This window comes from Anas acuta, chromosome 3 (assembly GCF_963932015.1).
Source record: "Anas acuta chromosome 3, bAnaAcu1.1, whole genome shotgun sequence".
NCBI lineage: Eukaryota > Metazoa > Chordata > Aves > Anseriformes > Anatidae > Anas > Anas acuta.
This window is the reverse complement of record NC_088981.1, coordinates 71020717-71043587: the sequence shown is the minus strand read 5'-3', so window position 1 is coordinate 71043587 and position 22871 is coordinate 71020717. Positions and strand designations below refer to the sequence as shown.

The 22871-nt window shown below is 40.0% G+C and overlaps 1 protein-coding gene across 5 annotated transcripts; it reads left to right on the top strand.

Moving 5' to 3' along the window:
• The first annotated feature begins 32 nt into the window (after positions 1 to 32).
• CEP57L1 (centrosomal protein 57 like 1) lies at positions 33 to 22820 on the top strand. Of its 5 annotated transcripts, XM_068677737.1 has the most exons (12): positions 33 to 90; positions 6357 to 6450; positions 11782 to 11926; positions 13608 to 13787; positions 14373 to 14494; positions 14903 to 15019; positions 15306 to 15383; positions 17118 to 17216; positions 17968 to 18048; positions 18157 to 18386; positions 20020 to 20164; positions 22317 to 22820. In XM_068677737.1, exons 3-12 carry the CDS (start codon positions 11785 to 11787, stop codon positions 22539 to 22541), a joined length of 1419 nt encoding a protein of 472 aa, XP_068533838.1. In that variant the 5' UTR covers positions 33 to 90; positions 6357 to 6450; positions 11782 to 11784; the 3' UTR covers positions 22542 to 22820. The 5 variants fall into 5 exon arrangements, with proteins under 5 accessions (XP_068533838.1, XP_068533837.1, XP_068533841.1 ...); XM_068677736.1 differs by lacking the exon at positions 6357 to 6450 and having other exon boundaries at positions 36 to 90; XM_068677739.1 differs by lacking the exons at positions 33 to 90; positions 6357 to 6450 and adding an exon at positions 9437 to 9621.
• Positions 22821 to 22871: the final 51 nt, after the last annotated feature.

The window sequence follows — 22871 nt, the reverse complement described above, 5'->3', positions numbered from 1 at the left end:
GGAGGGGTGGTGGGGGGCGTAGTTCGTCCGGAGGGAGGCGCTGTGCACGTGGTGGGAGGAGGAACTACGAGTCCCAGGAGGCAATGCGAGGTGGGGGGGGGCTGGCGGTGCTCGGAGCGGCTCCGCCTCAGCCCCGTTTACCGGTGGGGCGGCCCCGGGGCAGGTCGGGGGAGGGGGGGGGAAAAAAGTCGCTGCTATTTCTGTGAAGTCGCTGTTATTTCGCTACTAGGGCTTCTCGGGGGCCCTCTTCTTTTCCCCCAAGTCCAACATTTCAAAATTTCTCGATCTCCGAACAGATATTTCAAAAATAAAAGCAAAAAGCCGGGCGATGGTTAGGAAGAAAATAAAGTTCAGAAGCTTGTGGTGGCAAAAATAAAGTAATAAGGAAAAAATAAGTGATAATAATGATAAAACACTGGGCTTTGAGCAACCAGAAAGGTTTATCAAGTAGGTACCTTCAGCCTTTGCTGTAGCCTAAGTAAATGTAGCAGCAGGGAAGGCGAACTGCCCGTGCTCAAGTACAGCGGCCTTCTTAAAATTAAAAATAAAGAGTAGTAATAATAATAAAAAAACTCCCTGTGATATTAAAATCAAGCAGCAGATCCCCAATGTTTTGATGCAGGTGAGGTGCAGGCTGCTGTCCTGTAGGCTGCCTTGCCACTGCCCTGGCCACAGGGACTCCTTCCTTCCTTTCTGCAGGAAACAAAATTTTTTGTTTATTTGTTTTTGTTTTTTTTGATAGAGTTAATTTTCAGCCCAGTCAGCTCCCCAAGCCGATTTGCCTCCTGGCACGGCTCCTGGTGCTGTCAGGAGCAGGAAGCGTGCAGGCAGGGGCAGAGCCACCCAGGTGCAGCTGCCACCTTGAAGCCACCATGGCTTGGGGCATGCTGAAGGGCTAAAGAGCACTTGCAGGTAAATCAGAAGCAAGATGTTGGCTCTATGTGGCCTGGCATAGTTATTTTGCATTTCGAGCATGCATGTTTCCTGCTCTGACATTCAAAACTCAGGCCTGAAGTTAAATACAGACCAAGCAACATCACAGAAATATATAGAAACTCTAACTCCAGGCGCAGAGCTGGGACCAGCTCACAAAAACTAGCCATCAACAGCTCCTTTATTTGCAAACAATCTGCTTTCTCCATCAGGCATTCCTTTCGTTTTCCTGGCACAGTTTCTCCAAAGCTTGCAAAACAAGCATCGTTCCATCATTACCTGTAGCTTTCAAGGCAGACCGTTCTATTTTTCCCCATTCCTCCTCTAAAAGCCTTTCTGCAGCGAGGCTGAGTTACCATTGTTTGGTGGCGTGAACAGGCCTGGGCTGCTTCACGCAGCTGCTTCCTCTAGGCCTTTGGCACCCTTGTGAACAATATATCTACCAAAATCATCACCACCTGCAATAAATGCGAGACTTTACTTCTCTAAGCACTCGAGGCCTCCACCCATCATAACTGATGGGTTCAAAGAAAATAATGCTGCCAGGGCCTTTTATGTTTTATTTTTTTTTAATGTTAGCTACCATTCAGCTTCCTGTCCCGTTCTGTTGTCACTCATTACAGTCTCCCAGTTTTCCTGTGAGTAGGCAAGTCACGAATGCTTGCTTTATTTCTATCTAAATCTTGATCTTCAGGGGTTGGATGTACCTTGTTTTTCCCATGGTAAGTTTGTGCTCGCTGGGTGTCTCTGACAATACCTACGTACATCAGGGATCAATAAGGTGAAATCGAATCAAAACTGACGCCTTGATGTTAGACTTCAGTACGGCTTATATTTCCCACACTGAACGCTAAGATTGATTGAGAGTCATAGCACTGCCTTTTATCTTTTAGAAGTTGTTTTTTCCACTGGCTGCGAATGAACTCTGGCTACAGGAAACAGATTGTGAAACTGGCTCCAAGGCCTAAACTTCAGATTTCAGCTCTTTGTTTGATAGATTTTAATGTAGCGCTTTGGTAATGGAGATGAAGGTGGCTTTATTTTTTCCAGACCAAATCTCTGCAGTTTTCCGATACTGGGTCAAGCTCCTGCGTGTACTGCAAGACACTGTGGAAATCAAGGTCAAAGGCTACTAGCAGAATTAATCAGAGCCTGAAGTTAGGGGAATGTGTTTGTTTGATTTGTGTGTTCACTGGCTGGAGTTAATATGCTTGTTTTTGATCCCTAAAGAATGGATAAGAGAGAGGCAGAATTATGAAGGAAACAATCTGGCAACCCATCCAGAATTACAGCATTTGAGTTTTTAGAATGATAAGCTGAAGTAAAACAAATCTGTGGCTGTTTTAAACCTCAGTGTTTCCTTCCTTGATTATTTATCAACTTCCTTCTCTTTTAACTGCATAAGGACCTCTATAGCAGTATGCAAATCATACCCAAATGCAGAGTTATTTTTTTGAAAATATAAAATAGTTGTATTCATGTCCTCTAAGTTATAAACAAGACCTACATTATATTTTATTTACTTTCAAAAATTCTTTTCCAGTTTCTGTATGCTCTCAAAAGAGCACTTTGCTGCAGAGTTCCTTTAGTATGTTACTGGGAACTGTCATTAACACAGTAAAACTCATGCAACTTAGAAGGAACTGCTTTTTGAATTAGATTCCTTCAAATGCTGTCATTTATGCCCATTTTTTGTTGAGGCTGATTTAATTCAAGCTAGCAAATACCTAGCCTGGGATCTCTTTCTTCTAAAAGTTCACCTTCACCTTTTGGGAAGCACAGGTTCCTTTGAGAAGAGCTTGGCTATGATGAACCAGAAGCAACCTCTTAATGTCACGCTGTGCTTGCCAACTTTCTGGCTGTACTCCAGTTGAATGTATAAATGCAGCCTCAAAGACTTAAGAGCTAGACCCCAGGAAAGAACATGTGTAAATGAAAACTTCTGATCCAAAACATGCCACTGAGCTGCCACCTGAACTGTTAGTCTGTTTCTGGATAGAAAGGTCCAGGTTTGCCCCAAACCTGTACCTGTCTCCTGTTTGTGCACACTTGTGGTCTAGGCAGTAAGCTGAACAGCTTTGAGAGAGGTCCAGCTGAGAAGTTCTCTGAGCCCAGCAGACTCACCCCAGTAAGGTCAGTTTTTTCTGTCAATAGCCACTGCAGGCTTTGGTGCCCATCTGCATTTGGTGGAGAGCTCACCTTCAGTGTGACAAGCCAGTGATGAGAGAAGCAGCTTTCAGCTCAAAGGGACTTCTGTCAACACCTGGTATCTACCAGCAGAGTGTCCTAGGTGCCTGGAAGGACTGCAAGTGGAAGGGAAGTGTTCATCCACTCATTACTTGAAATTGTCAGAGAAGAAGGCAAACACGTGGTTTGACATCAAAACTGTTGTGAAAGAGAAGGAAAGAGACACAAAGGGGAAGTGTGGTTTTGTAGACTTTTCCTAGGAAAAGGGACTCCGGGGTTCTGGAGGCTATTCCCAAGCTAGTGCTGTTTTATTTATTTATTTTTATTATTTTATTTTATCCAGGGACTATTTACTATAGAAATAGTAAGATGCATAAATAAAGCCCAGGACTCTTTTCAAGTGGTTAACTACATGTCAGAGACTCATCCTTGGTTTACTTTGTCTTCTGCCTCGGCTGCCATCTCCGTGTCCTGCACTCTTATAGGCCCTGTCTGCACGGGGTCATAACTTCAAATGAAAAGGTGGTGACTCCCTGCTTCCTTCCTACTCTTCCTCCTCCCAGCCCCAGCATGGTGGTCAGGGATGCGGTATGAATGCTTCCCAGGAAAGCCATTAAACTCCCGCTTCCTGGCCAGTGCTCTAACCACTGGGTAACAGCGTAGAGAAGATGGACACTATTTCCTCAAGCTATGCTTTAAAAGAAAATGAACGCTGCTTATTGGGAATTTTTTGTTTGCTGACAGCCAAATAGGGCTTTCAAACACCTTTGGCAGGCTGTGTATTAGCACAGGCTCCAGTATTTTCCAGTAATAACACAAAGAAAAATGCTGTGGCAGCAGACGTGAAATGAAATCACGGAGCGGAGAAGCTACAGGGACTCTTTATTCATTGTTTTAAAGAGCAGATTCTGGCACTCACCACTACAAGAGGACTCCAAATTCTGAGTCCTAACAGGACAAAGGTGCCAAGCACCAGGGTGGGACTTCACATACATCCACGTTCATAGCGTTTCCCTGCATCAGTTCTTGTTAGCTCCCTACTAAGCATGCTGCTTGTTTTGGCCATATACCTACACTTCTTTTACACACAGGGAATGTAAGCCAATCATTACCAAACTTGGGATCCAGCCCTGAGACTGATCCTGGCACATCAATCCAATATCAGTCCCACCCCTCTGTGATTTGCTAAGGTCACACAGAACACCAGGAATTCAAGTCGAGTCCCTCGAGATCCACAATTGTGTTCGAAGTTGCCTGGCAGTCAGAAACTGTGCATCAGGGGAGAAAAGTCTCTTAATTATATTATAATCAGTTGAAATTAGTTTTATGTATGAGACATCATGCAGAATTTCATGGCATCTTACTCAGATTTTTCCTGCACCTCTGAAGTCATGCAAGTTGAAATATACAGATTATACGAAGCAAGTATTCTTCTGCAAGGTTTTGAATGTTTTAAGTTTTCCCAGACAATATAGTGATATACTGTTTTTGCATTTCTGAGTACACATTATGCCATACTATATGCATATTCTGGCATTAATACTTAGAATATTGTACGTGCTCAGGATGCACGATGTGGATGTACTGGACTTGCTGTGAATATTTTAAGTCCTGCAAGCAGATGCTATCCTTTAACATTGTTCTTCAGCACGAGAGATCTCCAAAAGAAGATTGAGGAATTGCTCTTAAATCTGCTTGCAGTTTTTCTGCATCTTTAAAGACAGCCATTGGTGACAACAGATGACTTGGAGAATCATTTCTTGCCAGGAGAAAAACTTATATTTTCCTCGTTAATACTTATTTATGTATTTTTGGTCATTCTTTTTCTTAGGTTGCCTGGTGTACAAATAGACAATAGAATTCTTGTTCCCTGCCAGGTACCTAGTTAACAGCAGCACAGGAGTATAAGAAAAAAAATGTAGGGGTGGCAGTAGGTAAAAGGAGACAAATCCTATGAACAGTTATTCTCTTTGTTTCTGATCTCATCCATGTCATGCTCTTCCAGTTATCTGGCCAAAGATCTACCTCCTACTCCACTCTAGGTTAAAGGATGGTGGATGAAGACTGGCACTTTCCTGAGAAAGTGTTGGTAAAAACATAAGTTTACTTTGAAAATAAATTCCAAGGCGATGGTGGGGACACAATCTGTCTGTTTTATCTGCCTAGAGGGCAAGTTGCAACATTCAGAACCATCTTTCAATGATCCCATTAAATATTTGAGACGTAAAAGGTGAAAATTATCGTGCAGTAAAAGCGTTTACTGTGAATGAGTCAGTGCCTGCAATAACTATCCCCTACTTCATTAGATTTCTTCATTATGTTTGTCATGTCAACCCACACGTATATTATAACCCACACCCTACCTGAACATGTGTCTTTCTTTTTGTATTTGCCTTTCTAATCTCTAATTATTCTGCCTCTGCACAGATATATAGTCTTCTATACTGGAGATAGTTTCTCTTGAAACTGTTCCCTTTGCTCAATAGCCTAGTCTTCCTCTTTAAATCAAGGTTCAATAGGCAGAGTCAGTAATTTCCTCCTGCCTTCCAGTCTGTCTGTTCACTTGTACTCTGCTTTGCTCTCCAAAAAGCTAGAAAGATGCTTCCAGTCCAAGGAGTACATTCTGGAGGGTAAAGAGAAGTGAGCAAGCTAAGCAAACTGTATGTGGAAGACAGTGTGAGGGCATCATCGGCAGAAAATAGTGGGTAGAAAAAGTAACTTTTTGCTTTCTCCGTGAAGACTACTGAAGAGAGCACCTTACTTTCCCCATCACTCAGTGTACTAAGAGCAAACAGGATCTGTTGGAACTGAATCCTAAGCATGAAGGGAAGAAACTTGATAGTTCTTGTGTGAGAGAAAATGTCCCTTCTAACTTTGTTTAAAAAAGATAAAATATATATATATATCTTTTTATGCTAGTAGAGGGAGTGGGAGAAAAAGAAAGGGAGAAGAGCAAGGAACAAAGCTGTAGGATGGTGTAAATACAAGGGAAAGACAGGAAGTGAGGGAGAAAAAGCAACTATAACATGGGGGTGGATGAAAGGAGAAGATGAGAGAAACAGAATTACTAGGGAAGTGAGGAAGTATGTTAGTGACCATTGATAATATTTGTTTTTGTATTTGGTGCTTGTTACATAAAGGTTATATTTCATTACTTTGGACTGAGAAATGTAATTTTTTTAACACTATTCCAGGCCAGGTGCTTTCACGCTAACTTATCTGCTGTTACTTGATAGGAACTTGTGGTCTTGCTCCTCTGAGTGCTAAGTTCAGTTATCAGCTGCACGTACAGGTTAAAGCAGTTTGCACCAGCTCAGTCTCCCCACAAAGGTATGATTTTATCATGTACATATGACTGATAGCCCAGTTTAATGAGGAATTGGGTCTGCTGCACTCGTAGAAGAAAATAGCAAAACTCATTATGACCCAAGATTGCTTCATATGCTGTCAGGTTAAAATTCTTTAAATAAATAAATAAATAAAATCTCAAATCTGTTTTTTTTCCCAACCTCGTTATTTCTTTCCCCAGATTATTTGTGTAACTCACTCCATTTTCTTTATTCATCTTTTTTGTTCTCTATTTTTTATCTTGAGCAAACAGGAACTGCAGTAATATCGATATGAATGTTTAGGACTGACACAATGAATAAAAGCCTTAAGAGTTTCTGTTCATTACAATACTAGGTTTTACCATATTTTACAGTACATAGGATCATAAGAAAACACAATGTTTTTTTTCCCCTTTTTCCAAGAGTGAAAAAATGATTGTATTGAAGTTCGGCATGAGACTTGAGATTTAGAAATGAATAGGTTTTGGTATAGCAGTGTCAAAGAAACTGTGCACTAGACCTTTATATATCCAGTTCTGAGACTTCACTCTCACAAACAAAAACACAGTTCCCATGGATTTGCCTGTGTCAGCTTTTGAAAAAACTCCCCGCTGCCACCAAGTTCCTTAATTGGTCTAACAACTTTTAGTCGCTTGTTCTAAACTCATTTAAAGTGAGGATCAAGTGAACTTAAAAACATGTTGAAATGGTTTATTGATTCAGTTAGCTTTCCCTTCCTATTACTTTTGCAGCTGTCACCATTGCATATCTAACCCCTTTAGATCAAAGAAGGCACAGGAGTACCAGTTCCTTAGATATAGCCTGAGCAAGGTCGTGTGTTTCAAGCTGATTAAAGTGGCTGTGTCAGGATGCTAGAGACTGGGTGTTCCCAAAACAACAATGCAGTTTGCCTGCAACTTTATTTATTTATTTTGGTCAGTGGAAAGGCTGTTCTTTGTCCGTCCGGAACGAGGCTAAAAGAGCATTACAGCACATCCAGTACAGCTGATCAAGCTTTTTTCATGGTTCTGGAAGGAAAGTGAAAGGGGAAAAAAATAGACCGATTTGGATTGTGTCATGAAAATGGCCTCTAACATAACCTTTTGCCAGCAATACTTGGCTCAAACAGACAAGGCAGCAGCCAGCATTCTGGTAGTTTCTTGATATAGCCTGCGTAGGGGCAATTCTTTAGAGATTCTCCTATAAAATGTCAGATAAACACTGCATCATTCTTTGATTTATCTGAGAGTTTGTTTTCAGTTCAGAAAAAAATATTATGCCCAGCAGGTCAGGTCAGAAGGTAGATATCTTTGTGTTTCTTTCTGAATAATGCTTTATTCTGATTTTTCTTTTTCGTCTTTAAAGCTGTTCTGACAACATCTCTTTTCTTTAGTTCTAAAAGGTTGCCCTCATCTGAACAGGCCAGGACCTCTCTAAGGTAGCAAATGCTGGAAAACTTAGTGAAAGCATCCCTTACATTGTCACATTATTCCTCCGGTGTATATCTTTAGGGAAACTATTAGGCCAGCATTATTCCCTGGACCCATTAAAATTCATTCCTAAAAAGCTTGTCCATGTGCTGCTTTACACTGTGTGACATTTTTGTGATTTGATTTTGGTGATGCTCAGTAGCTCCTCACTGTTTACATGCTTACTTGGGCTAGACTTACCTGACTTTAATGAAATGGAAAATTGTTTGCTTTGAGTAACAAACTCTAGCTTGCTTGCACTCTTTAGAGTTATGAGAGTCATGTATAGATATATACGGACCTAAAGACAGGTTCACCGTCCAACAGCCTTTGTGCAAGCTCACTCTGGCCTGCATGTGGCAGTGAGCCGAGAGCCAGAAGTGGTCCTGCCGGAATGAAATGGGCCTGCTCATGCTCGCCCCCAGGGCGTGAGCACTCCAGCAAGGTAGGAGGTAGGTAGTGCAATTGCTGTAGTGCAGGGCTGTCACAGAGCTAATTTGCTATGCCAAAAAGCCTCCTGGATGAGGACAGCTTTGGTTTGGAGACAACATAGGTGGATATGCCAGGCTAAAGGTTAACGGGAAGCCTGTGGGCAGCACTAAATTGCCCATGCTTGATGTTGATTATGTATAACCTCCTATTTTGCATTTTTCTGTGTTAAATAATAGCGGGCATCTGAGCATCATTGCTGCAGCCACCAACACAGACTGGGTCAGTTCCAGTTAAAAAAAATAAAGGGTGAGACTCAATGTGAACTGCAGCCACAAGTGCTTCTCCCCGGGCTCTGCTACTGGGGCCACAGAGCCTCAACCTGGGTGTTTTGTCAGCCTCTATTTAATGCTCACACTTCTCCCCTGGTTGTTCCCCAAACTCCAGCTGGTGCACTGATTTCCCCAGTGAGGAGCTTGTCTAAACAGCACTGGTTTGACTGCTTTAACTGGTGTTGTTCAAGTGCTAAATCCTCCTAGGCCCTGCAGAGGTGTACTAGCACAAACACTACCATGCAGGGAGAGTATCTGCTTTAAAGCACCTCTCTAGGGCTAGGTACATGCATCCATGGCAGCATGGCTGTAAATAGCAATCAGTTAAGTTTGCCTGTGATGGTCTTATAGAAACATAAATACTCCTGAGGAAAAAGTTGGTTGTAGGACAGTTGATGTCCAAATGTATTTTGGGTCCTTAATTACTTTCTGATAGGTTTCTTGGATTCATGTGCTGAAAATGTTTAGGCTCTTTGATGGTGTCTTGCTGGTGTAGAGTGACTTGGTCCTTTTCCCAGCCCATTTCCTCGTCTGAGGCCTGCAGTATTGTAGATATTGCTCCTGTGTGGGATGGTTCTTATAAACTGTGTTTACCTCCCAAGATATTAAAGGGCTCATCCACACCAGAGCACTTCGACTGAAGTAACTGTGTTGGCAGAACCTAGAAATGCTATAGCAACCGTTCCCTCAGCCTATTTTAGTCTCCAAGAAGCTGTGGCAAAACAAGGCGTCTGTAACCGTGTCCACAGCAGGGGTTCTGCAAACATCAGCGTCTCCGTTGTGAATTGCTACCTTCCTTCACAGCCATCTTAAGAGCAGCCTGGGGAGCTCTTGCTGCCCGTGCTGCTCCAGGGTGCGTCTTACCTTCTGCTGTGCTGGTAAAATGGTGGCTGTGCATGCCGAAGCCCATGTGGGATTAGCTAGATCACCATCACTGGGCTGGTGAGCTGGCCTCTCCTCTTTCGCTTTCTTCCTGTTTCACCTGCTGAACTAAAGGGTGTTTTTCTTCCCTTTCTCCCAAATAGCACCCTCCTCCCCCTCTTGTGTTGCTGAGCTTGACCAGGATTTCTCAAATCTTCTGGCACTTTATTCCTTCCCTCTCTTATTTGTTATTTGCTTCGGATCATTGCCCTTCCTACAACTGTCCGCATACCCATCTCCTTGGAAACAGCAGGACTTGTTTATGTGAAGGCAATAAGGAAACTAATTGATTTGTAGCAGCTGCAGACATGCAAGAAAGCAGGGTGCCTTCCACTGGAGCATGGTAACTGATGTAAAAGTGAGCCTGCAGTTGTGCTAATTGCTGAAGGGTTAGATGGCATGGGCAAAAATGACCTTCTTACACTTCAGTTTCCAAATTGTGTTCCACTTAATAGCAGCAGCAGGAAGTTTGGTGTGTGTGTGTATGTGTATTTTTAAAGACCATTTTTTGTTAGTCCTTTTCGTCATCAGTGTGTAGGAGTTGAGAAGCAACAGGAAAACGGGTAAGTCTTGCTTATTTTGTACTTCGAGGATTATCATACTGTGCCATGCCAGGTACTTTGTGAAATATCCTGCCAGTGCCCCATGCCAGAATTATGTTCTCTCCTGTCCCCAACCCTGATCTCTCTGTCTGTGGGACTTCCCAAATGTTAGTTGGGTTTCCTGGTCCTCCAGGACAGAGCTGTGGAGGTCCACAAACAACTTGTACATGCCATATACCTGTGTCAGAGCCACCGGGTGGGACCTTTCACCCACCCTCTGCCTTCCTGCCCACCCAGCCCCGAAGGCCAGCTGCCTGGGCTCCGTGTGACCAGCCACAACCCCGAGATGGTGGCAGGCCCCCCTAGGAAGCTCTTCAGAAAAATCCTGTGGTGCAAGGGTGGGCAGCTCCCCCTCTTAAGCTCAGGTGGCCAAGGAGGAGCCACCTCAGTGCCAGGAAGGCTTGTCTGTGCCAGGGGGGCCACCCTGAGCTGTGGGATCTGTCCTGGGGGTGTTAGCATGCAATAGCAGTGGTGTCTGGGAGGCCTGAAGTCAAGCAAGCCCTGGTGATGAGTTGCTGTTGTCAACATCTCTGTGATGACAGCTTGGAGAAGGAAGAAAGTTGTTGCCTTCTTGGGAATTAGTGCCTGTAAATAGCTCTGTCCGAGCAGAAACCCCACTCAGTGGGTCTCTTGAAAGTTGCAGCACAGCAAGCCATGCTCTAGGGCAGGCAGCATCATGTGCTGCTGCTGCTCCATCAGAACAATTTGTGTTTTAAATTTAAGAGATACCACAGTGGTATCACTGAACCTTCACATAAGCTGTTTTTTAGCAACTGAAGCTGAATATAATCTTCATTTCTTAAACTATATCAAGTGAAGTGCTTGGTACTAGTTTGAAAGGTAGCTGTGTTGTGCTCTATCTTCCCTCTCTTGGTATTGTGTTCACACTTCCAATGACTAGCAAAATCTGGTCGGAGCTCTCTGAAGTGAGATCTCTCAACTTTAGATGTGTAAGTTGATAGGACCCTGGAAGTGGAAGAAAGCTTGTATTTTTAAGGAAAGCATTTGTGTGACATTGGGATTGTCTCTGCTCTTCCTAAGTAAAACTAGTAGATGAATAGAGGAGTGAAGAATACAGTGAAAAAGCTTATTTTTACAGTATCTGTAAATCCAAACTTAGTAAAGAGGGCTCTAATGTTAGTTTCTCTTATACCACTTCCCTTCGGATGATCTGTAGCCCTCCTTCACATGACCTGTAGACCATGCTTGGTTGTCATAGCATTCACAATGTAAACAACAAAATGAGGCTTCAATGACTTGTCATAGAGTACATATGAACTATAAAAATGTTGTTAATCCTTGGCTTTTAAAAAGCCAGAAATAAATTATTGGAAAACACCAAGAAAAATCTTAGAAAACTTTGACTGGTTGAGGAGAGCTATCTTTAGTGTTACAGAAGACATTGTTTTGGAATTGCATTAAAATACACAATACCTCTGGGTGCATGTGGCTTTTTTAATTATTATTTTGATGCAAATAACCTATTTTGATGTAAACAGAGCCAGGGACTGCCCAGTGACATGCCTTGCTACATAGTTCATTGAAGAGCTAATGTCGTTATTTAACTCTCCTTTTGCAGGCTATGGATTCTGAATCAAAGGACAGCTTCATAGGAAGCTTTCTTCAGCCACCAGATAAAATGATTCCTGCATCCTTTGCTTATATAGAATCAAAGAAGTTGGCAGCTGTTGGAGTTGACGAGCCTTCTATCTCCAATAACCAAGGTAAAGCCAAAATATGTCTTTAAAGTTGTGTTTTTAATTGTTCCTTGTGAAATCTCTTGAGCAAACTCCCCATTCTGTTTTACTCAGTTCAATGACTTGCAGTGGTTATCAGGCTGACAGTGACAGGATGTGTATGTGTCCTGAGGGAGTAGTCTCCCTGAAGTCATACATCTGGAATGGAAACTGCTTCAAGTCTTCTAACATCCTTATAAACTTTGGCTTTGAAAATTGTTTAACTTAAATATCGTCAGACTTCCTCTAAAAGCAAAGGAGAATGCTTCAAACTCAACAGAAGCAATTCACGCTTTAAATCCAGCAAAAAAAGATACAGTACTTTGACTTAAAATTGGCTTTGTGCAGTGCTATTCAACTCTCTCTAGCTTAAAATTACTTCTAAGCTTTTTTTTTTGTGTGGTGTGATTTACTGGGAGAACTTGTGAATAAAACAGACTCTCAGGAAAGTTATCAGTGTATTTGTCTGTGTGAAATACAGGTCCACTATGATTGTCTTGTGCCTTAATCAATGATTATTCCCTAGAGCTCATAGGACAAATGCCTAGGGGCTTAGCATGTCCAGAGAGCTCAGTGAATCACAAGTGTACCATACTTGGATTTAATGCCACGGATAACTTTGCGATATTGCACAGACATAGCATAGCCTGTGCGTGTCATTATTCTTTGTTTTGTGGCTTCCCCATATGAAGAATCTGTGACTTCAGTAATAATCTTCTGTCATATCACATTTGGGCTTTTTGGATTAAAATGTTCAGTTTAATATTAGGCAGCTAAATAGTATGTCAATAGAAAGATGGAAGAAGTGCTCCCACTTCATCTTTCTGCTCTCTGGAGTCTGTTATTTATTCTAAGGAGGCTGTGGGAAGCTGATTAGAGTTGTTATGGAGCTAGAAATATTTGCTGGATATTCCTCTACCAAGTGAATTGGTATAAGGAAAATATCAAGGCTTATGAAATGTCAGGAAAAAAAAAAAGCTGAACTTTGTTACAGAACATGTCTTAAACTTCCATAGGTATGTATGCTTTTTGGAGAGCTAGTAAACTTTTTCTTGTAGTTGAAGTTGGAACTCTGATTTTATTTTTGGTGTAATTTTGACTGGTATTGAGACTAAAAGTAAAATCTTGCAGATTTGATTTTATGGTTTTAAAAAGATATTGAATACAAGAAGTGAGACGGTTGAATCATTACCTTTTGAAACAATGAAGTTTTTTTAAATGCATCCTCTGCTAAAACGTCCCTTGCATCTGATTTTTCCAGCTGTCCAGTGTCCTTTATCTGCCCACACCAGTTGCATTACACCAAAACTTGTGACCTAACTTGGAAACCTGTGTTCCTTGCTTCTCTGTAAACAAATGCTAATAGTTCTAAGTCCCAGAGTTTGCTGTTCTGAATTTGCCATGATTTCTTTGTGTTTGCTAACATTTGGAGTGAAAATAGCTTTTCTCACAGGACCTGTGCTTTCTACCTCACTTATGTGGTAAACATGTTTATTTTCTCCTAGATACATTGCGAGTGTGTTATTGTACTGTTGGAGAATGTCATTCATTTTAGAGGTGATCCTAGAAAGAAAATCTAGGTAGTATTTTTCCTGTTTGAAGTGCTTTATTAAAATAGTAAGAGGAACTGTCATAAGAGCTTAAATATAACTGTTGCATTGTTTGCTAGCTGTGGTGGCAGCCCTGAGAACTCTTCAAGAAAAGATCCACCGTCTAGAGCTGGAGAAGTCACAAGCTGAAGATAATCTGTGCAGCCTCTCCATAGCAGCTGCTCAGTATAAGAAGGCCTTAGAGCATGAATCCTACAAAAAAGACACAGCACATCAAGAACTGATGCAACAGCGGAAAGGTATTTCTCTGAGTGCTCAACTGTAGCCACAGCAACTCAAAGGGTATAATCCAGGGAGTGTTTGATTTGACAAACAGCTGATTAATACAACCCCCCTTTCTTTTTTTTTTTTTTTGCTTCAGAACTGGGGAGAGGCAGAAGCCTGATAATTGCAGATCAAATTTAGATCGTATTTGTACATATATTAACCAAGTATTGCGTAACCCATAGAGCTGTTTTAAAGAATAAGATTTCAGGTGGTGTGTTTAACTCGTATGATAACAAAGCATCTGCTTACTTGTATAACACTGCTAACTTGAGAAAAGTAAGTAGAAGGGAAGGAACCAGATTCTGGTTAGATATCTACTGATATTAATCAAAGTAACAGCTGTGCTCACACCTTCGGAATTCATATTAGGGACTAGCTCTGGAAAAGCATCTTGATTCTCTTGTCATATATAAAATATATTTTAACCACACGACTTGTTCAGACTAACAAAACTTTTATTTTCTCTTTTGGAGATAGAGAATTCCTCAAAGAGATGACAGGATGGTTAAATGTATGACTCCCATTGCTGTACTGAATGTCTTTGCTTCTCTCTGTAGATATAAGTGTGCAGTTAAATGCGGCACAATCCCGCTGCTCCCTGCTGGAGAAACAGCTGGATTACATGAGGAAAATGGTTTCCAGTGCGGAACTGGAAAAGAAAATGGTTTTAGAGCAACAGGTGAAGCCTTTTAACACATTAACAAAGTAGTAATATAATAAAAAATATATATAAAAATGTGTAAGAGCTGAACATCTTTCTTCCTCAACTCTGTTCAGGGTGATAGCAAACAAAAGCAATTTACTGTCTGACTGGCTGTTGACAGCCATTCAATGAATTGTATGAAAAGACTCCCTAGGTGGAACTCCTAATGAGCAAAGCCATGCTAATACTTGCATATTTGGTAGACAAAAAGACTGCTGGAAACTTACGTCTTCTTCGTCTGCCTGGTATTTTTCATCACTTTGCAATTAAAAAAATATTAAATTTAAACTAATTAAACACTTCTACTGTAGTGTGTTTGTTGTTTTTTGCTGTCTGAAATAATTTAAGTCAACTGGCATCTTCACTCTTGCCTACATTTTCCAGACCCAGCTTCAGAAAGAGAATGATCAGAACCAGGTGGAACTGCATGCCAAACTTGAAAAACTTGAAGTACTAGAAAAAGAGTGTCTTAAACTTACTGCTACTCAAAGAATTGCAGAGGTAAGCAAGCTTAGAATTAGTCTGAAAGTTATTCATTTGGTACTGTTAATAGTGTAAAAGTTCTTGCAAAAGTTTCCTCTGCTAAAGCTGAGATCATAAAACATACCTGACTGAATGCTTGACTACCTTGGATTCATTTGCATAAGTAGTGTTTTTTTTTTTCAGTCTGGGCCTTAAAAATTCCTACAGTCCTGTTTTATCCCAGATTACAATTGCAAGCTACTTCAGTTTGCCATACTGAATCAGAAGCCTGAAGTGTGACTAAGCATTCTTACCTTCAATTCAGGACAAAATCAAACACTTAGAAGAAAAGCTTTCTGAAGAAGAGCATCAGCACAAGCTACTACAAGCCAAAGCTGCTCAGGTACACTGAAACTGTATTATTTTATCTCCTTTTTTATTACTGAAGGAAACTATTCTCTCCATCCAAAATTCCTTTTTAATTACATATAAACTCCACATTTAACTCTTAGAGTGCTAGCTCCTGGAAGAATCCCTGGAGTACTGAGTAGACTGGTTATAAATTACATAGGAAAAAGCTTGTCTTGATCAAGAAAGATTCTGCTTGTTTGTTTTTTTTTTTTGTTAATTCATCAGCCTTAAAGCTGCTACCAGCAATCTGGGTGAAGAGTGAATTTCTGGAGAAACTTCCACTGAGTCAGATAACCTTAAGTAGAAAGTGGTCATGTAGAAAACCTTATACTTCCAGTAAGGTTGTTTGTTCTAATTTGTATTCCTTTTTTTGTTGAGATTTGCTGAGATTTAATGTACTATACTATACCTGGAAAAGTCTTTAATCAGTGATACTGTCACATTATTTATTAAGTGTGAGTTTGGGTTTCACATTCACATTGTTCTGTGAGGTCACATTTGGTTTGTTGGGCTACCACTCACCTGAGGAACATTCACCAAAGAGACCAAAATCAAAGAAACACAGTGATCTTTTGTTAAAAGAGCAAAGTAACTTCAGGTATTCTCAACCTCACTTCACTGAGAGGTAGCAGCCACTTTGAAAGAGCTGTTTATGATGGTATTCCCTGGCGAGGGGGGTGCAGAGCTGGAGAACAGTGTTGTGAGAATGCAGTCATAAGCAAAGCTGAAGTTTATGTTAATTAATCACTGCAGTCACTTTTATACCTATTCCTCAGTCCAGGAACTTTGAATTAACATGCAGATTGTAGCCCAGATTATCTGATCACTTCCAGAATACAGCGGAGTGGCACAGTTGAAAACTTGCAGTTTTTTGGGTTTCTTTCTTAAACTGTTTTTGTTGCTGCAGAGCAGAAAGCCTAGTGCAGAGATTTTATCATCTCAGCAGCATAGTAAAAATTACTTTCCCAGAGTAGATAATCTGACATTAGCAGTAGTATAAACATTTGCTCAAGAAAGGACTTAAGTGAAGTAAATTGAGTCTTAAACTAGTACTAGTTGCTCCTTCGTTCACTGTAGGATCAGTTTAGGTCTGTTGGATCTGTGTTGGGAAACACAGGGTGTGGCATAGCTGGTTCAGCTTCCTTTTGATGACAGAAAAATCAGAATAATCTCACTTTAGTGATGAACCTCCAGCATTGTTTAGCCGGAACTGTTACACATGCCAAAACAAAGTTCTTGTCCTGTGTTTGATTGGGAATGGCTATTATCCTGTTTATCCTGAGCCTTTATATCAACTTTGAACTGCAGAGCAATCTGTGGATTGTCCAACAGGCTTGACCTCTGTGTTACACAGATGGGCTCATTTCTCTCTGCCCCCAGGCTGTGAGATCCAAATGTTCATATTCTTTGGATTTTATCATCAGATCCCCAGCAAGCAAAAGGATTGTTTTATCTCAGTTACTAGGTTATCATAGTGGAAAAGTACACCTGCTACAGCTGGATATGAAAATGGGAACTGGTAAAACAGAGCTGCAATATATGTCTGATACCGTGCCATCCTAGTGATCTGTTCAGTTTTTAAGCATAGCTTATCTTCCAAGCAGAATAGTTACTAGTGCCCTTAATTGGCTCTCATTTGTCCATGAAAGAGGGAATTAATTAGACCGTGTGATTTGAGTCTGCTAACATTACATTAAATACTTGCTTTTTTTTATTATTCACAAAGCTTCAAAAAGGACTTGAGATAAGCAGAATTTTGATGTCTTCAGTATCATCTGAAAATGAATGTAAAAAGAAAAACAGGAAGAAAAATAAACCCAAGAAGGTAACATGAAAGTTTTTCATTAGCATGGTGTTGCTGATAGTGTCTGACTCACACAGAGATTGGAATTTGTGAAAAATGGTGATGTAAGAGCCACTTGATTTGTCTGATGCACTTTATTACATTTCCAAAGTGAAGAACAGTGCTGAATACCTCTTTTTTCCTTTTGGTAATTAAAACTGGGATAGGGCTGGTAAAGTCTCACTGGAAAACTTTCCCGTACCAGCATGATAATAACCTCAGTTACAGTCTTAATGCTGTTCTGTGTCCTGTCTTTGCTGCTTTTCGTTTTATCTGGCAAAATTAGCATTAGCTTCCAAAGTAATTTTAAGCAGGACATCCTAAGATGGCATATTGTGCCTAAGATGGCACGTTGGGGGATTGCTGAAATCAAGAATATTTTGCAACACATGTTGCAGGTCAGTCAAAATTTTGCAATTCTGGTTTTGCAAACTTCAGTAATGCTCAGTTCCTTTAATGTCAATCTAATTGTCAAACTATCTGTTAGTAAGAACATCTTCATATCTCCTTAGTTAAGGTAATTTATTTATCTCATCTGTTATTGTTGGAAAATCCTACTCGTTCCACATACAGAAAGGAAATCATTTTTTTTAAACAAGAGGGAAACTGAGATGATGCATTTCACTGTTATTTTATTTGAATTTTACTTGATCCAAAAAAAAAAAGAAAAAGAAAAAAAAAGTTGGGTCAGCACATTGGCATATCTTGTCTTAATTTTCTGTCTGTCTTACAGCACAAAAATCCTACAGTGAAGAAAATGCACCCCTCACAATTTCACGTAAAGGCAGGCGTACTACCTTTTGTGGCTGGGAAGGTGCGTGAAACCAAATGTTCTCATTAAATTTGCTTCTACTCTTTCAGTAAGTCTCTTTACTGTAACTGTTAATCACTTTTGTAAACCACTTACTAATTCTGCTTTAAGTCTGTCAGCTCCAGCCATTCTGTTAGTGCAAATGTACAAAGTGTGTTGCATATTATGAAGCATCGCTGTCCACGTATCACATCACAAAGACAAGATGGAGCTACATCTGGGATTTCAGGACAAACTGCTCTTTCAAAACCTGTATCCTCTTGCTCTACATCATCTACTGTCACTGGAAGTCTTTCTGACCTTCTCTTGGCCATGCAGGACGAGATGAGCCAAATGAGCTTGTGAGTACTCATCTCTGGTGTTACAAGTGGCTTCAGCAGTAGCCCTGTGAAGCTATGGGTGTGCTGTACTCAAACCTAGCCTCATAAGTGTAGGACTAGTTGGGAGAATGGCCTGAGCAGGCCTGACTGGTAAGGCTTTTCTCATTCAAAAATTTCTTCTTGTCCTGATATTTAACCGATGTTGGAAGTGAGCAAACATATTCTTCATCTGGGTTTCTTTTCTTGTACTTAACTATGCTGCTACTGAAGTAACAGCTGAAGCACATGAAAAATCTTTCAGGCCTATGATTTTTTGAAATTTAAGATATACTCTAAGATCTCTAAAGTATACCTAGACTGCTCTCCTGGAGAATGCTGCAAAGGTAGTGTTAATATTGAGTAAACCTGTATCATGGAGTCAGTCTGGGTGGTAGAACAGGTTAGTGTAGCTGTGGTAGGAATAGCTTGGTCACAAAATCTAGCCTATGTTACTTTGTCCTCACTCTTTGTGTTCTATCTGTGCGTACCTAATACGTCTCTGAGCTGAGACAGTCCAGGGTGCATTCCCACTCCTTGTTGATAGCAGAACTTACCAGTCCTGTAAGGTGGTTGTGAAAAGAGGCACACTTTCCTGCCAGAAAAGGGGCAGGATGAAGCTAACACTCTAGATGCAAGTGTACATAGCATTCTAGCCATGCTAGTAAATGTGGATTAATTGTGTTCTTATACATCTTCACATTAACACAAGCTTGTAGAATTGTGGGTTAAAGCTATGCACCTGGTCATAGTAGACATGTCAACATGATGAGCTGTGGTTGGAACAGAAAAGGACATTTTGGTTAAACCAGTTAGGATGTTGACATAGGTTTGAAATCCTTGATGTGGCAAAACTTAAACTGGCAACCAACCTCTTCTTCACAAAGTAATGGTTGGCCTAATCATACTAATTCAAGGACAGGGGTATTTTTCTTTATAGTAGCAACTAGTTGCTTCAGTTAAATTGTCAAGAATCAACAGTTACTCAGAAGTCAGAAAAGAAGCTTTGATCTTTGGAAAGATATTACTTGTCTAACAAAGTCTCTGCTTTTGATCTGTTCGGCTACTTAGGTACCAAGCAGATCTACACCATTCCTTTTAATTAAGGACCTGCTAATCTTTTTTAGTACAATTTTTCAATTCGGACAATCTGTCAGAAAATAACTAAGTGTTGTTTAAATTAGTAACTTAAATTGATTTAGAAAAAAGTTACTAATTTAAACAACTCTTTCCTGTATTATCCTAAACCTTCAAAGTCTGCACTAAATTGGGCAAGAGGTGAAAATACAGTACTTCATAGCTGCTATTATCCCCTATTCACTTTCAAAATGTTCATTTTGCACACTGTTAGACATATAGTTGTTGTGATTGTGGCTAAGAGAGAGGAGTAAGATGTACATCAACTACAAATTTGAAGTGAGAAAATCAGACCCCATGGAAAAATCTTTTCTAGAGAATATATTCCAGGTGAATGTATTTTGTGTGAAGGGGTAAATAACGCTAAATTGCTGTACTCTGTACAAAACAGCTAGCATCTCATGCAATACACTAGAAGTACGGGAGGAAATCCTATGGGCTATATAGTGAATACTTACTGTACCATTTTTGTCGTTAATAGTGAACATCAAGAACTTCTGAAGCAGATACAGGAAACTCAGGACTCCAAAGTTCATGAAGATCTAGAACAGAAGCTGAGTTGCCTTGTAAAACAAATGAACATTAAAGAAGAACAAATATCCAAGCTGAGGAAGCACCAGACTAGTGTAAGAAAAAAAGTAAACTGTCCAGCCTGTAACACTAGTTAAATGGCTACCACAATTCTGCCTCCTGTTGACATTAACTGGAATGTCACTGGAATGCTTAAGCTAGGATGTTCCAATATGGGTGATTAAAATTAGCTTGCTAGTGCAGTGTTCTTGTACACCCAGTTTCTCCTGATCGAAAAACAAACAAACAAACAACAGCAACAACAACAAAAAACACCCGAAAAAACAAAACAAGAAAAGGTACTTAGAGCTGGCAGCCAGATATGTATGACAGTGAAAAAAAACCTTCCTGTCCTGTAGCAGCTCTGCAATACAGAGCTAGGTTGCTCTGTCTGTTGCTGCTGCTCACTGTGTTAAGACAGACTGTTGAGATTTCATTCCTTTATACCTTGTCCCTGTGGGGAATGAGAAAATTAGATGCATAATTCCTGTACAGACTGGCTTAGATGTCTTGTATATTACTGAAATATTGAATTTCTTATTAACCAAATAGTTTATTGATTGCAACTTCTAAGAAATCATAGCTGGATAAGCCTTTTAGTTTCATTTAACCCCTAACCTGTACGCATTCTGTCAGTATTTGTTTTAGAGCCATAAATAACAGCTTTTCATATATGCCCATATAATACCACACTTCTGTAGATGAGCTTCTTATCCCCCCTGTAGCAATTTGGTTTGGAACATAATAAAAAAATGCAACCTATAATTGTCAGATATTCTTCTGATCTTTCACCTTATTTTGCAGGACAAATAGGCTCACCTAAGAACTTTACTTATATAAGAAACAAAACAGAACTCGGTGTGAGACTTTAAGGAAAGGGAAAATTATATTTGATTTCAGTGTGAACAACTTCACTCACGTTCATTCTTTGATAGATTTTACCTTTTATTATTCATATACTTGCAAGCCAAAGACACTTATCAAAGTAGTCTTGTCAGGGTTGCATGTAAGCAACATAAACTGAAGACACTGACTGAGTCCTCGCTGTCTCTCTTGGCAATGTCTACTGTTTTTTGGATAAATAAGTTATACTCTTGAAGAGCCAACAATTACAGTGTTGTTCTTTGCCTCAGAATCTTGCTGACTTCATGAACTTTAGACAGTGGACAACAACTGTATCTTTGCTTCTTCATTTTGCATATCTTTATGGCAACCGCTTGCCTTCATTTGGGGATGATGGGAAAAGGAATGGCACGTATGGTGTGGTACAACTTTGTTATCCTTGTGTGTTATCAAAGTGCACATCTTCTGCTGGCACGTCATCTGTGCTGTGGTACAGCCTTATCAAAGCACACGCCTTTATGGTCATGATGTAAATAGCACATTATTCATGTTTGTCTGTTTGATTATTGTCCATCATGCCCTGGTTATCAATACAAGCCACTCCTGTAAGCCTTGACCTATTCTTTTTTTGGTGCTTTTGCACACACACATTTCTATTTGTATTTTACACAAATCAATCTTAATATCTCTGGTACATATTTCTGCGTTTAGAACCTGTCATGTTAAAAATGCTGTAGCTATCTTTGTTTTACAGTTAATAATATACTCTAGAATGCAATTAAAATTCGTTATTTTTAGAAGTAGACTTAAAGCCTGAATTGGCATATGGAATGTTGCCACCCTAATTTTACCTTCAGGACTGACATTTTCATGCCAAATGCAAGTCAAGACTTATCTGACATTTAAAAAACATTCTGTAGCACTCAAGCATATTTATTCTGTTTCTTGATTCTGTTGTGAGGCCTACAAGCTGCTGAGATATGGTAATCTATAATAGTCTGTATAGATTCTTGTTAATATGGTAGTAAAATCTGAAATGTGAAAAGACCATCATAAATGTAAATTGGTAACAGATGGTATTTGGGCTCTCTCTCTCTCAAGCAAGCATTTTTACTTTAGGGAGTGGTGAGGTTCAACAGTGTGCTGAGTGTGAGTGAGGTCAGTTTTCTGTAATGCTTTCTGTGTGGGCGAGGTCAGTTTTCTGTAAAACTTTCAGCAAGACAACTGTATGCAAGATGAGTAGGTTTTAATTATTTTTTTAAAAGGCCATTAGGCATCTTTAGCTTGGAGTTTGGTAGAAATTTAAGTTACACAGCAGTAGTTCTTCCAAGTTTGTAACATTCTAATTATTTATCTTTCTTCTAGGTGCAGAAATTAAAGCGAAAGACTCAGAAATTGAAACAAGAGGCAGCTCATGTCAAACAAAAATATGGTAACCAAAAGGAAGCGAAGGAGATTGCAGTCACTGTAAGGCAAAGTATGTCCAAATCTCATGCTGGACAGAAAAGTAGCAGCTCTCTTCAGCTGCTAAAAAATGTGCAGAAGCTTCAGTCAACACTGAAAAAAGATGATATTATGTGGGAACAATAGTTCTGAAGTTTACTGGGTTAGAAGCTTTGAAGTTGTTTGACAGCTAGTGAATTTTAAATTTCACAACGTAGCTTTTAAAAATAAAATAGATATAGCAATTCACATTCTAAAGTATTTAACAACTAGTAGGTCAGTTTGTTCTCCTCAGAATTAACTTTCATGTAGCATAGCTATAATTCCACTACACCGAATTGTAATAAAGTATTTTAATGGATTGATGAAATGCTTACGCATTAACTTGTCAAATAAAACTTAATACGCTTCTTAAACTTAAAATAATATGAAGCCTTTGGTGTCCTGTTGTCCCCTACCTCCTGCCAAGAAGATACT

Bases quoted from the DNA above. Each gene is read 5' to 3' on its own strand.
- CEP57L1 (XM_068677737.1), top strand. From the start codon at position 11,785: ATGGATTCTGAATCAAAGGACAGCTTCATAGGAAGCTTTCTTCAGCCA. The intron at 15,020-15,305 runs GTAAGCAAGCTT...CCTTCAATTCAG, and splicing joins CTACTCAAAGAATTGCAGAG to GACAAAATCAAACACTTAGA. The intron at 15,384-17,117 runs GTACACTGAAAC...TTATTCACAAAG, and splicing joins TACAAGCCAAAGCTGCTCAG to CTTCAAAAAGGACTTGAGAT.